The sequence below is a fragment of the Pituophis catenifer genome, unplaced genomic scaffold (assembly GCF_029215685.1).
Source record: "Pituophis catenifer annectens isolate HBS135680 unplaced genomic scaffold, rPitCat1.0.hap2 SCAF_1, whole genome shotgun sequence".
NCBI classification, from domain to species: domain Eukaryota; kingdom Metazoa; phylum Chordata; class Lepidosauria; order Squamata; family Colubridae; genus Pituophis; species Pituophis catenifer.
In genome coordinates, this window is record NW_027256881.1 from 32324788 (window position 1) to 32340001 (window position 15214).

Here is a 15214-nt window from a genome sequence, read left to right on the forward strand (position 1 = left end):
GGTTCTATTGCCCTGCTTTGGAGAAGCTGTGTTTTATTATTGTTTGTAGTAAATTTATAATATTATATCTGTGATCTTATAAACAGGTTTCTGGTATAAACAGGTAAACAGGTTTCTGAATATGGAATTAAATATTTAGTCAAGATTTATTTCTGTGGCTGCCCTGAATCTGGCAATCACAAATATTTATTAATAATGTTGTATAATACTGTCAAATGTTTTTTGACTTTACATGCATTGTATATTTGTACAGATAGTCCTCGCTTAACAACCATTTGTTCAGCAACTATTCAAAATTATGATGGTGCTGAACAAAAGGATTTATGACCCATACCCAAACTTAGGGCTGTTGCAGCACTCCCATGGTCAAGGGATTGCAATCTGGGTACTTGGCAACCCGTTCATACTTAACACAGGTTGCTAAGTGCCCCGCAAACATGTGATTGCCATGCTCACTCTTCCCAGATGACTTCCCTAGAAAGTCAATGGAGAAGCAGGGAATATCGCAAGCTGCTGCCACCTGCTGAAAAGACTTCCTCTGGTTTTTGGGAGCTGGCTGAAAAAGAGCCATCATGAAATCCAAGCAGGAAATCCTGCTTTAATTTTTGGAGGGACTTTCATACTAATAGCCGCCTTGAGAGGAAAAGCACTGCTTGGCAGAGAGACTCCGCCTCACATGGAACAAAATCAATCTGTCAGACAGTTCTTTCATTCTCAGTGTGGCTGGGTGAATAAAGTTCCCCAAAAAGGTCCTCACAAAACATTTCTCTTGTATTTAATGTGGAACTGAATTTGGGCAAGAATTAACTATTCATGGATTACAAAATAGTGTGCAGAGCAACTCTAGAAATAATATTTTTATTATTTATTATAAATAGTAAATATAGTATAGTAAATATAGAAAACTGGAATATTTATTTTATACAGATAATCCTCAATTTACCACAATTCATTTAGTCACTGAAGTTTACAACGCCACTGAAAAAAGTGAATTATTGTTGCAAGATCCCCATGGCTATGTGATCCAAATTCAGACACTTGGCAACTGACTCATATTTATGACAGTTGTAGTGTCCTGAGGTAACCTTTTGTGACCTTCTGGCAAGTAAAGTCAATGGGGAAGCCAGATTCATTTAACAATCATGTTACTAACTTAATAACTGCAGTGATTCACTTAACAGTGGCAAAAAGGTTGTAAAATGGGTAAAATTCACTTAACTGTCTCACTTAGCAACAGAAATTTTGAGCTCTGTTGTGGTTGTAGGTTGAGGATTACCTGTATTCTGCCCATTGACTGTGGATATAGAGTTAAATGAATTTCTTAAGACTAAATAAATAATTATATAGTTAAAAATTATATATAACAGTTACAGAGAAAACAGTTCTGTTTTTATTCAATATTGAGGAAGGAGTAGCTTATCCTCCAACTTCTCTCACATCGAATTGCAATAGCAGCTATATGTCTTAATATGGTACAAACTCAAAAACGTATAGTGCGGGAAAGGGAAACAGAATATGTTCATTATTACTGAAAATGTAAACCAGTATATTATTTTAAAATATTTAAAAAAATATTTCCAGAACAAGGCACTGAAGAAGTAAAAAAACTCCTTCTACTTCTGCTTGGTTGTGCTGTTCAGGTAAGGTCTGCTAATTTTTTGAAGTACTTATGTTTATTTGAGTGACACTTAACAATGTTATCTTCCTAGTCTTATATATAATTAAACATTGGTAACATTTTTTCTGCTAAGATTATTTTTTCTCTTGAATGTTTATGGTGCAGAAATTCACCAAATAACATTACGTGTTTAAATCCCCTAGATTGGGAAATACCCAAGAACTCTATACAATAAAAACAAGAAATGGATATCCTAATCCATGTAGGTGGTTGTAAGGCTCCAATAATACTGTTAACAAGGCAAAAAGACACAAGCGCTTGTTAGAGCTTCAATGGATAGTGCTATTCCAAAGGTCTGTTTTCAGGGAGTTAGTGTATATTATAAGGAAGGTAGTCTTGTCATGTTGCAACCATGCCTGAGCAAAGGGACTAAAGCATTTTTGATAGCCAATCTCAATAAAAATAGTTTAGCATTTCTGTGGCATTGATTTCCTCATATGAAAGGGATTGACATAGCCTCTAAATCAGGGATAGAAAATGTGTATCATTCAGCAGAACCAGCCAGTATTGTCAGTAAGCAGAGAATGTGAAAGTTATAATTTAGCAACACCTTAATGGTCTCACATTTCCCACCCCTGTTCTAAATAAAGGTCTTCAAGTAAATTAAAGATAGACTCTTCAATAAAAGACGTACAAATGGGGTTTTTAGAATCAAAGCTTAATAAAATGAGATTATAACTATTCAGTTTCTACTGTACTGCAGTACAGTAGAAACTTTTAAAATAGATCTTTTGATCACTGTTTTAATCTAGCAGACAGCCATGATGGCTGGTGCTTATTGGGAGTAGGAAGGCAATATGCAAAACTTAAAGAAGTTGAAAAGGTACAATGCTTGATCAAAGATAAATAAATCACAAATCTTTCTGTAAATATTCATTTTATGCTGATGTGTGTTTATTAGGTATTTCAGGTGTACTACATTACTAAGAAAAAGCTGGAGGAATGTTATTGTATTTTGTTTAGCTATCTATAAAGTAAATACTAATTAAAATTTTTATTTAGTGCCAGAAGAAAGAAGAATTCATTGAAAGAATACAGAGTTTAGATTTTGATGTAAGAGCAGCTGTTGCTGCCCATATACAAGAGGTAAATATCTTGTTTATTATTACAAAATCCTAATTTATTAAAAATATTTTAAAGGCAGTCAAATGTCTTGATAATAATTTATTCTGCAGAATGTTTATTGTATTTGAAAAAATTATATAGGCACTTTCTTATTAAATAAAAAAGATCAGCCATTTCTTCTCATAGGATTGATGAGCTTATGCAAGGAGCCAAAGACATGAAGCCATGGAGAAGCCATTGAAAAGTTGTTAAGGCAACAACTGTAGAAATATGCATTAAGCTCAGTGACTTGTTTTAGAAAGAGATCAAACTGGCTTGCCTCTGACTTTCACAGGTATAAATGGAGAGAGGGGAAAACATAGGCAGACTTACAAGATTCTGTTACTTTGGCCTATCTCAATAAAGTATAGTTATAGCCTTCTTCTGGAGCTCCTGCCTCATATGATTGGTGCATTATTAGAACAATCTATCTCCTGGATCTGATTGTTTACTGAAGTTTTTGTGGAATTTTCCTGTTGATTTGGAGGTCATCCTGTTATTTCAGCAGTTGATTTATGGAAATCACAGATTACATATCCATAAAACTGTACCTGGATGTCATATTCTCAGAAAGCCAAATTGATTCTTTCTTGGAAATTAAATGTTGAAAATTGTACATTACTTGAATTCTTAGTATGAAACCCACTAGGTTTACTTGGTTTGCGTGTATCTTGAAATATTAAATATGTTAGATCAAGTCTGAGAAGTTGGAGTTAATTATAATAAGGTATTGAGTAGCACTGCTTCAGTCTTATTTGATAACAAGGTATCACCAGGAATAATCTTGTCTGTGTATTGTTAAACTTGAACAAGAAAGAATGATGATTAGAGGCTTAAGCGACAGAATTAACAGTGGTCCATTTAACTGAGGAAAGATGAAAGAAGCTAGATAAGTTTTCACCTGAAGAGAAGATTGAAAGAGGTGAATTAACAATATTTTATTTATTTTAAAGTTCTGTGAACAAGGATGTTAATTGAAACAATTTCTTAAAAGGATTAAATGTAAACAAAGCATATCTGCCTTGGCCATTATAAATTTCATTCAAAACAAATGAAAATTCAGTTTCTATGGTAACTCAATAGTGATTTCACAAAAATAAGCAATTATATAATTAAAACTAAATCCCATTGAATTCAATAGGACAGCAATTCTATGAGGCAACAAATCAATTTAGGAATTACTTTTTCTGGCCATGAATATGGTCCTGTTTGAAATTCAGTTAGCTAAGATTAAGAGAAGCCTATATAATTCTATTATATAAATTAGAAAATACATTAAAAGAAGAAAGATTGAAAGGAATAGACAACATTCTTTACAGTCTCCAGAAAAAAAGCCTTTCCGTAAGGCCCTGAAGATGTTTTTATTTCAGCAAGCCGGCCTGGCCTGAATAGGTTTTATGGGTTAGTTTTTAATTGTATAGCTAGGGGTTTTAAATTGGGGTGGCTGTTTAATTTAATTTATTTTTAATTATTTTAACTTTTATATTGTATGTTATTTTAATTCTCGGCTGTTCACCGCCCTGAGTCCCTTCGGGGAGAAGGGTGGGATATAAATTTAATAAATAAAAAATAAATAATTTTTTTTTAAAAAGCCAATTTAATCTAGTGGTTAAGGCACTAGGCTAGAAACCAGGAGACTGAGTTCTAGTCCTGCCTGAGGCATAAAAACTGGCTGGGTGACTTTGAGCCTGTCCCTCTCTCAGCCAACCAACCAACTTCAAAGGGTTGTTGTGATGGGGAAAATAGGGAGGGGAAGGATTAAAGTATGTTCACCACTTTAAGCTATTTATAAAAAAAAACAAAAAGAAAATGAGGTGGCTGGATGGAGTAACTGAAGCAGTAGGTGTGAGCTTAAATGGACTCCAGAGGATGGTAGAGCACAGGAAGGCCTGGAGGAACATTGTCCATAGGGTCGCAATGGTTCAGACACAACTTCGCAACTAACAACAAAAAAACAACAAAGCCGGGATAAAAATAAATAAATAGATTAATGATGTATGTGCTAGTTGTGGCTGCATGGAAGATAAGAAAACGTAGTGCAAAGACAACACTTTATTTCTTCTCTAGTTGATGGTAGGTGTGTGTTCATTAGATTAAACAAGAATAACTTTATCCCTTACTGGAATATGTCCTTTCTGATTTTGCACAGAGGTAAGGAAGATAGCACACCAAGAATGAGCTCTTTGCAGGAAATATGAAAATAAAAATGTATATATTTTAGTAGTATATTAAAAATTCAGCATAGTCCAAACAGAAATAGAGCAGTCTATAATAATTGAAAACATTAATTATTAAAAATAATTATCCAGTGCTCATTGTAAAGCGGCAAAATTTAATTATTTTTCCGCTCTTATTGCGTCATCAGATAATTGCCCAGCTGCCCTGTTTAGGGTGACCCACTCCTTGCTCCATCTGGGAGCGCGGGAAGATCCCTTGGAGGGTTGGGCCGAGGACTTTGTACAGTATCTGTATGACAAAATCGCTCAAATTCGGGAAGACTTGGACTCTGACTGGGTAGATCCGGGAGGGGTGATGGAGGCAGGTTTTGAGAATGTTATCTGGGAGGAGTTTGATCTTGTGACTCCCGAAGACATGGACAGGATTCTGGGTAGACTTAGCGCGGCCACATGTTTATTGGACCCGTGTCCCTCCTGGTTGGTACTGGCTTCTCGGGAGGTTACACGAGGCTGGCTCCAGGGGATTATTAATGCTTCATTGAGTGAGAGTGACTTTCCCGCTGCCTTGAAAGAGGTGGTGGTGAGGCCTCTCCTTAAGAAGCCTTCCCTGGACCCAGCAGTGTTAGTAAATTATTGTCCAGTCTCCAACCTTCGCTTTGTGGCGAAGGTTGTTGAGAGTGTGATGGCGCGACAGCTTCCCCAGTACCTGGATGAAACTGTTTATCTAGATCTGTTCCAGTCGGGTTTCAGGCCTGGATACAGCACGGAAACGGCATTGGTCACGTTGGTTGATGATCTCTGGAGGGCTTGGGACAGGGGCTGCTCCTCTGTCCTGGTCCTATTAGATCACTCAGAGGCTTTTGACCATGGTATCATGCTGCGCCGGTTGGAAGAGTTGTGGGTGGGGGGCACCGTGCTGCGGTGATTCTCCTCCTTTCTGACCGGTCGCAGTCGGTGTTGGCAGGGGGGCAGAGATTGACCCCGAGGCGCCTTGTGTGTGTGGTGCCACAAAGGCCGGTTCTCTCGCCCCTTCTGTTCAACATCTATATGAAGCCACTGGGTGAGATCATCCGTGGTTTCGGGGTGAAGTACCATCAGTACGCTGATGACACTCAGTTGTACATCTCCACCCCGGGCCACCCCAGTGATGCCCTTGAAGTGATGTCCCGGTGCCTGGAGGCCGTGCGGATCTGGATGGGGAGAAACAGACTGAGGATCAACCTGTCCAAGACCAAGTGGCTGTGGTTTCCGGTGTCCCAATATAGCCAGTTGGTGCCATCACTGACTATTGGGGGCGAGTCGTTGGCCCCCACAGAGAGGGCTCGCAACTTGGGTGTCCTCCTGGACACACGGCTGTCTTTAGAAGAACATCTGACGGCTGTGGCCAGGGGGAGTTTTTATCAGGTTTGCCTGATTCACCAGTTGCGTCCCTTTCTGGATCGGGACTCCTTATGCACAGTCACTCACGCCCTCGTCACTTCCCGCCTGGACTACTGCAATGCTCTCTACATGGGGCTCCCCTTGAGGAGCACCCGGAGGCTCCAACTGGTCCAGAATGCGGCCACATGGGTGGTTATGGGAGCGACATGGCGTTCCGATGTAACATCTCTCTTGCGTGAGCTGCACTGGCTCCCGGTGGTCTTCCGGGTACGCTTCAAGGTATTGGTTACCACCTTTAGAGCGCTCCATGGCTCAGGACCTGGATATCTACGAGACCGCCTTCTGCCACCGGTAGCCTCTCATCAGCCAGTACGTTCCCACAGAGAGGGGCTCCTCAGGGTGCCATCGGACAAACAGTGTCGACTGGCGGCCCCCAGCGGGAGAGCCTTCTCTGTGGGGGCACCTGCCCTTTGGAACGAACTCCCCCCAGAGATATGGAGATTTACGCACCTTCCGCCGCGCCCTCAAAACTTTTTTATTCCAACAAGGTGGGCTGGCCTAACTCTTTTAATTGGTTAATTTTAATTTGTTTTTAAAAATAGGGGGGTTTTAATTAGTATGGGCCAAATTTATTTAATACATTTTAAATTGTTTTTTAAATTTTATATTGTACGTGTTTTATCTTGGCTGTTCACCGCCCTGAGTCCTTCGGGAGTAGGGCGGTATATAAATCTAATGAATGAATGAATGAATGAATGAATGAATGAATGAATGAATGAATGAATGAATAAATAAATAAAAATTGTTTGCATTTTAATGTCTACAGGATTAAGATATGACTTCAAATGTATAGGCTCTTTTTCCCTGGCAAAGTGAGTTGGAAAAGAAATTAGAAAAATCACTAGTAGATGAGATTTAATTTCTAATTAGAGAAAAGGCAAGCAAAAAATACAATTTTAGAAAGAGAAATGATAATCTTCAAAGGTCAATTGCAGAATATTTCTAAAAATAGATTAAAATGTACATAATTTGTTCATTAAAACAAGCTTGAACTCCATTTTTTTCACATTTAGTTACACTTAATTAGTCCAAATTTAGCAATTTAATTATTTAAATACAATAGTTTTACATCATTGTTATTTATTCTTTGTAGGTAACCCATAATCAGGAAAACGTGTTTGATCTCCAGTGGATGGATGACAGTGCTCTAGCACAAGATTATATGGAACCTCTCCTTAAAAACATGGCATTGCATTTAAAACGACTTATAGATGAGCGAGATGAGCATTCTGAGGTATTAACAGCGTTTTTTACATTTTATTATTTAGGATTTTGTTGATTAGCAATGAAATGAAGAAATAAAATAGCTAACTAACAATTTGCAAAATCTGAAGGGTTCTACTTCCATATATTTAATTGATTTTTTTTTAATGTCATAGACTATCATAGAGCTTTCTGAAGAACGAGACTCTCTTCATTTTCTACCTCATGCATCAGCAGCACAATCACCTTGTGGATCTCCAGGAATGAAATGCACTGAAAGCAGACAACACTTATCAGTGGAATTAGCAGATGCCAAAGCAAAGATTAGAAGGCTTAGACAAGAGCTGTAAGTACATAATAAAGAATAATTATTAGAACTGATAAACACCAGGACTCTCCAAGGGCAATTGCCCTCCTGCAAGGAAGCATTTGTTCCTTGGACCTTGCAAGGAGGTTTTCTCCAGTTTGGATTGGCAGGAATCATTTATTAATTTATTATTAGAGTTTATTTTGCCTTTATTTTGTAATAGCTAAATATTTTTAAGGTCTTAACAAAACGGTCAAGCTGCAGCAGATGAATTTTTTCCTTTAGAAACAGAATTAGTATTCTTGGCTTTTTGCACCTTCTACTTTTGTAATAGTTGCAATATATCATTTAGCCTGAAATAAGATTTAAGATATTAGGAACTGGGTACAGGTAGTCCTCTATTTACAACCATAATTGAGTCTAGAATAAATCATTGTAGTCACAACTCCAGCTTGATTTTACCACTGCTTTTACAGTGGTCTGTGGTTGCAAGTCAGAATTCAGTTTATCCAGTGGATGTGTTTTGTTGGAAGAAGGCAAAAGAGTTGCAAAATGCGATCACATTGACCAAAGGTCATTGCAACTAGTCAATTGCCAAGTGCCCAAGATGAAATCACATGATTGTGGTGGTGGTGTAACTTAAGACATGTAATAATCATAACTTTGAACAGACATTAAGGATGGACATAAATTGTGGGCTGTCTATAAATCGTCGTTGACATGAGTACATTCATTGCCTTAGGAACTTTTTTTAAAAATAAAAACACAGGGGATTATTATTAAACGTTACCAAACTGAAGTAGTCTTAAATGCATGTTTTGTAAACAATTTGCTCATAATCTTACTCATGTATAATTTTTCAATATATCTGTTAATTTTAATTGGAAGCACTATAGCTGAACATTTTTAAAAAGACTTAAAATGTAAGTATTCTGTGGAATGAATAAAATTAAGAATAAAAGTAATGAAATTATATGGAAAGAGGCTGAAAGAAGATAATGCCAGAAGGATTATTTTAATATTTGTTTGGAAAAGATACAGTTGCAAGAAAAAGTATGTGAACCCCTTGGGATTACGTGGAGTTTTGCGTGAATTGGTCATAAAATGTGCTCTGAACTTCATCTAAGTCACAACAATAGAAAAACACAGTCTGCTTAAAATAATACTACAATTCCTTTCCAAGAAAAGGAAAAGCATTTATTACTGTGAGAATGTTAAAAAATAGTAAGACTATGGGTGTTGAAGAAGATGTGACCAGAGAAATGTTAAAATGTTGTTTGCTTATGAAATAGTTCCGTGATTTTTTTAAACATGTCTTCTGTGCTAAATAGGTAGAAGATATATTATTCTTTATTGAGATAATTTGCAAATAAAGAATATAAAAATATAAATAATAATAGCTAATGAGAACAGAAATAACAGATACAAAAATATAAGGCTGGGATTTAGAGAGCAACTATGTAGAATAAAGTATAAATGCTGGAATAAGAAACAAAATAATGGAAATAGACAGAAGAGAGAGGAGATAGAACTTAGCTCTAATGATAATTAGAAAAGCCATAACAACATTAATAAAAATAAATTCTTTTTTGTAAAATAAAACTTCCCCACAAAAGGGTCTGTGTCTTTGATAAAAATACATATGACAATAAGGATGTGTGATTTCTCTTGATATGCCTATGTTAGAGGTGTGTTAACTGGGAATATGAATAATGTGTGTATTTTTATATGCAGTTGATGCTGTGCTGTTTGCTGAGATTCCAGATGATTTGCAATGAACAATAAATATATGGTGCAGTTTGGAATATTGATTTGAAAATTAGCATGTTGAACACCAAGATAGTCAGATTTGATATGGAAAATGAAGTGGACAATTCTAAATTGTACATAAATGGTTAAAAAACAGAACATGTAATTGAATTAATGCACTTTGTGTGGGCTCTCTTGCTAGTTAGTAACTGTTTTAGATTAAGCAAATGCCTATAAGCAAGAAGAGGCCTACCACCCAAGTATGTGTATGTTTGTTGTAAAATACATATGTGCACATTCCCTTTTAGAGATTTTTGATTTCTTGTGAATTACTGCTGTATAAGCATGCATTTAATCTCAAAAGGTTAAAATAGTTTAGAAGTAAATCTGAGGGAACAGATTTTAAAAGCATTTGTATTATAAATGTAAAGTAAAAATAGCTATAATTTCCCTGTTCTTCTTCTACCTATAACTGAACATATATGCACATCCAGTACTTTCTGTTTGTCTGCTTATTAGGTGGTACTCCTGGTTGTGGGTATAGGCAAAAAAACTGTGTAAATTCTCATCAGCAAACTCAGATTTAGAATATTTCAGAAAGCTAAACTTTACAAGTAAAATGAGACAGCTGTTTAATATCACATGTAGTTAAAATAGTATTGTGTTTTGCTGATGGAATTATTTATAAATACATGCCAGTTAGCGGAAAATGTTGCAGCTCTTGTTGGGGATACCTACTCAGTCTTCTGCATGACTCTGTATAATTTTTTTTTTTTAATTTGATTTATATGCCTCCCTTCTCCGGAGACTCAGGGCGGCTTACAATGCGTTAAGCAATAGCCTTCATACTTTTGTATATTTATACAAAGTCAGTTTATTGCCCCCACAAACTGGGTTCCTCATTTTACCTACCTTAGAAAGGATGGAAGGCTGAGTCAACCTTGAGCCTGGTGAGATTCGAACTTACAGTAATTGCAGACAGCTGGTGTTAATCACAATGCTTTTAGTCTGCTGAGCCACCAGACTCAGGGTCTTTTTACGACCCTGTAATCCGTTTTATCAGGGTGGTGTTAGGGTGACTGAAGGGAGCTGGGCATTTACTGGCCAGATGCCCTTCCTGACATTATGCGGAGTTTGCAGCAGATATTTTCTCTTTGCGCCCTGGTAGAGAAACATCTGTCCGTGCCTAGGATTGAACTCTCAACCTTTCCAAATGGAAGGCGAGCTTCTTTATCTCTAGGCCACCTTGCCACTCAATGGCTTTGTATACATGTAACAATATTTTTGTATACTATCAAAACACCGTACTTTTTTAAAAAAAGTTTTGGAAAAAAATAAATATATAGTATATAACTTGATAAGAAGGTATTTATGCTTTTGATCAATTTTAACCTGAGTTGAGCCACAGCTGTGCTACAATTATATAGTTTCCAGCTTTCTTTTCCCATGAGTTCCATGTGCTACAGACATGTTTGCCATTAACAGTGGGAGAGTGTGCCTTTGTACCAGTGCCTAAAGTTACTCAGTGATTATAAATGGTGCTAATGTCCATATTAGTAAAATTCCTGAAGAGTCTGCAATTCACACAAATACTTGTTTGTACAATAACTTTTTTAATATAATCCAAGACTATATAAATTTCATGATTATCAAAGTTGTATCCTAACTTTGATTTGATAATGCAATGTATATTGAGGGTTATAAATCTGTGGCAAATTATTTACACAGTGATGTGAAATAGGAGTTTAACATACAAGTTTCAGAATCATTGTTAAATTCAGTCTAGCAATGAAACGAGTTTAAGATTGCCACCTGTTCTCTGCCTGAAGGGCCTGCTTCTAATCCTTAGCTGCAATTGTGCATGTGAAATGCTTTAAGCATTAGATAAATGCTGCAAAGTTTATGGCCAATTAAGCCATTATGGTGCTTGCTGAATGAATAATACAGCAGGGGTGAAGAGTCTTAACGTATGCTTGTCCTCTAATACTAAGGTGAAATTTTCTATATTTGTTCTGGACACAGAATGGCATAGTAATTTATGGTAATAAGGTTTTTCTGTTGTAACTTCCTGTCAAAATTTGATGCTGAGAAACATTTCTAGACCCCTCAAAATTGCAAAGCGCTTCCTTCGGTACATTTTATTATTTCACTTTGGATATTATTTGACATGTTTCATTATTAGAATTGTATTGAACTGCAGTATGGTAGGCCGGGCTTCAGATACTGTTTTGAGAGAGAGAGGAGCATGAAATGGGAACATTTATATGTAGAGCCAGCGCCTCCATCCCTTACCCCCCTAGACACACATAAAAACAAAGACCAATAGACTATTACAAGAGAATTTTAACTGGATCATCTAAAATGGGCAAAGTATATTATTATGTCTATTTAATTACTTTTTTATTTGAACAGAATATAATTTTTTTAAAAAATTAGTCATGATGAATAGAAAAATAGAAAAAAGAGATACCATTTTTGATGACTCAGATATTAGGTGTCTGTTGAAATGAGCCTAGCCGAGATATTCTATAAACAGCTGCACTAGGGAAGTTAATGCAAATTGCTGTTATTAATTTGACTGACATGTAATAGCCTAAATAGTGAACATTGGTGTAGAATGTATAATTAAAAACAATACCATTACACTTAACTGAATAGCTCATTGGAAGTGTATATATTTCTGAGAATATTTTTATATTTTACCAATATGTTTGTTTATTTACAAATAACATTTTTACCTATAAAATGCTAATATCTTTTAATGATTGTCAGTATCATCCGATGTGCTGGTATGCTAAAGTAATTCCCATTAGTTCTGTACATTTTAAATAACATTGCACTTAAATTGGATACAAAGCATGGTGGTTGAGTAAATATTTATGAGAAGCTGTGGTTTGACATAAGAACTGTCATTATTTAAAACAGGCCCTACATTGAAAAGTTCATTAACTCCAGCTTTGATATTAAGTATAAATGCTGTGCAATAGATGTATACATATAAAATGGTTGAATATTTTTATGTTTGGAATTTATATTTTTGTAATTTGAAAATGAAAGAAACATTTTTGATTGCACATTTCTATAATTTCTGATTTAAATAGGTTATCTTGCAGATAAACATGTTTGCTGTTATGAACATATTTCAATTAACTTGATGAAAAGCAAACACATATTCTAATTCAGTTTTAATAATCTGATTCCTTTGGGGATGACAGTGAAGAATAATTCCACTGCCCAGTTTAAGCTTCTCAGAAAGAAAAATCTGAGTGATAAAATAATATTCTCTTGGGAAAAAAATTAGTTTCCCTTAACCTGAAGTTTGTACTATAGGTTTCTGTTTTATTTTTATTTTTTTTATTTTTTTTTAATTTGATTTATATGCCGCCCTTCTCCGGAGACTCAGGGCGGCTTACAGTGCGTTAAGCAATAGCCTTCATACTTTTGTATATTTATACAAAGTCAGCTTCTTGCCCCCACAAACTGGGTCCTCATTTAACCTACCTTAGAAAGGATGGAAGGCTGAGTCAACCTTGAGCCTTGGAGAGATTCGAACCAGCAGTAAATTGCAGGCAGCTGTGTTAATAACAGGGTGCTTTAAACCACTGTAGTACCAAGGCTCTTTAGAGAAATAACACAAATTCTTATCCATCTGTTGTCTGTTCTGCACTCTACATTCACATATGCAATACTGCTGTTTGTGCCGTATTATATTCTTTCTGGAAAAATTCTCAGTCAGATGATTTTGTGGGGAGGATTGAAGTGGATTACTTGATAATAATCAGATGTCTTGGTTTATATGAAAAAATTGTTTTCCAATATAATATATCTGTTGTATTCAGGTACTATTCAATAAATATTAAAATCTATGCCTATTTAATCTCTTTGCTGACAGATTAAACTCACACTGGAAATAAAAAAGAAATCTCTCCATAGATATTAAGAGATTCAGTTTTGAGATTTTGCCTTTCAGTGATAGGTCTGATGTTATGCACTCCAGTACTTGCTTGTTGGTCACCTTTCTCACTTCAGTACTTGCTTGTTAGTTACCAAGAAATATGCGGGAACCTTCTCCAGCACTACAGCTCAAATGAGTTGATTGAACTGTCTTGCTTTTTTAAGGTCCAATTTTCACAGCCATAGCTAACTACGAGGAACACAGTAAAGCGGACTAACCTACATTTGGTTGTTGATGTCCTTGCTTTTCCATATTCAGCTACATTTATCATTGCTATATGACCCAGTGCAATCTGACATTTTATTTTGGGATTGTATTCACTGCTTTGAGCGATCTGCAATCCTAGGAAAGTGAATTCTTCCATGCATTTTATCTCTTCACCGTCAGTTTCTATTTTCATGTTTCCATTCCTTGCCGTGGTCATCAGCTTGGTCTTCTTGATGTTCAGAAAGAGACTAAAATTCTCATTTTCTTCTTTGATTTTTCTTGATCAGATGTTCTAGGCCTTTGATTTCTGAGAGGAGAGTTGTATCATGAGCATATTGAACATTGTTGATGTTTCTTCCACAACTTGTATCCTGGTTTTTGATTCTTCAAGATCTAGCTTCCTCATTTTGGCACACAGGTTGAATAAGAAAGGGAGAGAATGCAACCTTGATGCATCACTTTCTCTATCATAAACCATTCAGTGTTTTCATATGGTATTCACATAGTGGCTTCCTGATTTGAATATAGTGAGTGCATTGATACCAGATGTACTGGTATCAAGTCCTGTAGGGCTCTCCATGGCTTTTCATGATCAACACAATCGAAGGCTTTCTTGTAATTGATGAAGCATGTAAATGATCTTTTGATATTCACAAGATTTCTTCTGTGATCTGCAAATCTTCTATTGTGCAGATTTGCAATACGACTGCGAGTGCCATGACCCTTTGGAAGCCAGCTTGGAAATATGGCAATTCCCTTTTTGATGGTTCATACTAGATCTTGTTCTATTTTAAACAAAATCTTGCTGATGTGAAGGATGAGAGCAATTATGCAATAATTGAAACAATCTTTGGAGTCACCCTTTTTTCAGCAATAGAATAAATACTGAGAATTTCCAATCCTGTGGCCATGTGTTGATATCCCAAATTTTCTGGCACAGGTGTCTAATGACTGAATGATACAGGGATGGTGTCAACAACTGGAGTCTTGTGGTTTGGCAGTTGGCTCCTTGCCCATATGATCTCTTCCTCAGTGATGGGCGGTTCTATTTCAACTTCTCTTTCCTCATCATAATAAAGTACAAAGGGGATTTCTGAACCCTCCACAACTGTTCACAATCACTCTTTCTGAAATTTCTTTTAAGGAGCCTTAAATGAAAGGCCCAAGGAGTTTGCACAAACTTTATATGTTTATATCATTTATTTCCCCCATCCCCCATATCAGAACTTTGCTGATTCACTTCAAGCTTTCTGAGGGAAAATGGAAAGCTTTAGAAGAGAGGGGTTGAGGAAAATCTATTGCATGAGCAGCTTTTTTCAAGGTACTACTAGTGTCCTCTGTTTTATCTAATTTACTATTAGATAAAACATTTATCTAATTTTTAGATAAAAATT

General features: G+C 36.1%; 1 protein-coding gene across 1 annotated transcript in view; it reads left to right on the top strand.

Annotated features, from left to right (window-relative positions):
• CCDC88A (coiled-coil domain containing 88A) overlaps positions 1-15214 on the top strand; it is a 74871-nt gene that overhangs the window by 18966 nt on the left and 40691 nt on the right. Inside the window, exons 5-8 of the mRNA XM_070932234.1 lie at positions 1582-1640; positions 2681-2764; positions 7493-7633; positions 7779-7948. Of these exons, the coding sequence (XP_070788335.1) occupies positions 1582-1640; positions 2681-2764; positions 7493-7633; positions 7779-7948 (454 nt within the window). The remainder of the gene's footprint in view (positions 1-1581; positions 1641-2680; positions 2765-7492; positions 7634-7778; positions 7949-15214) is intronic.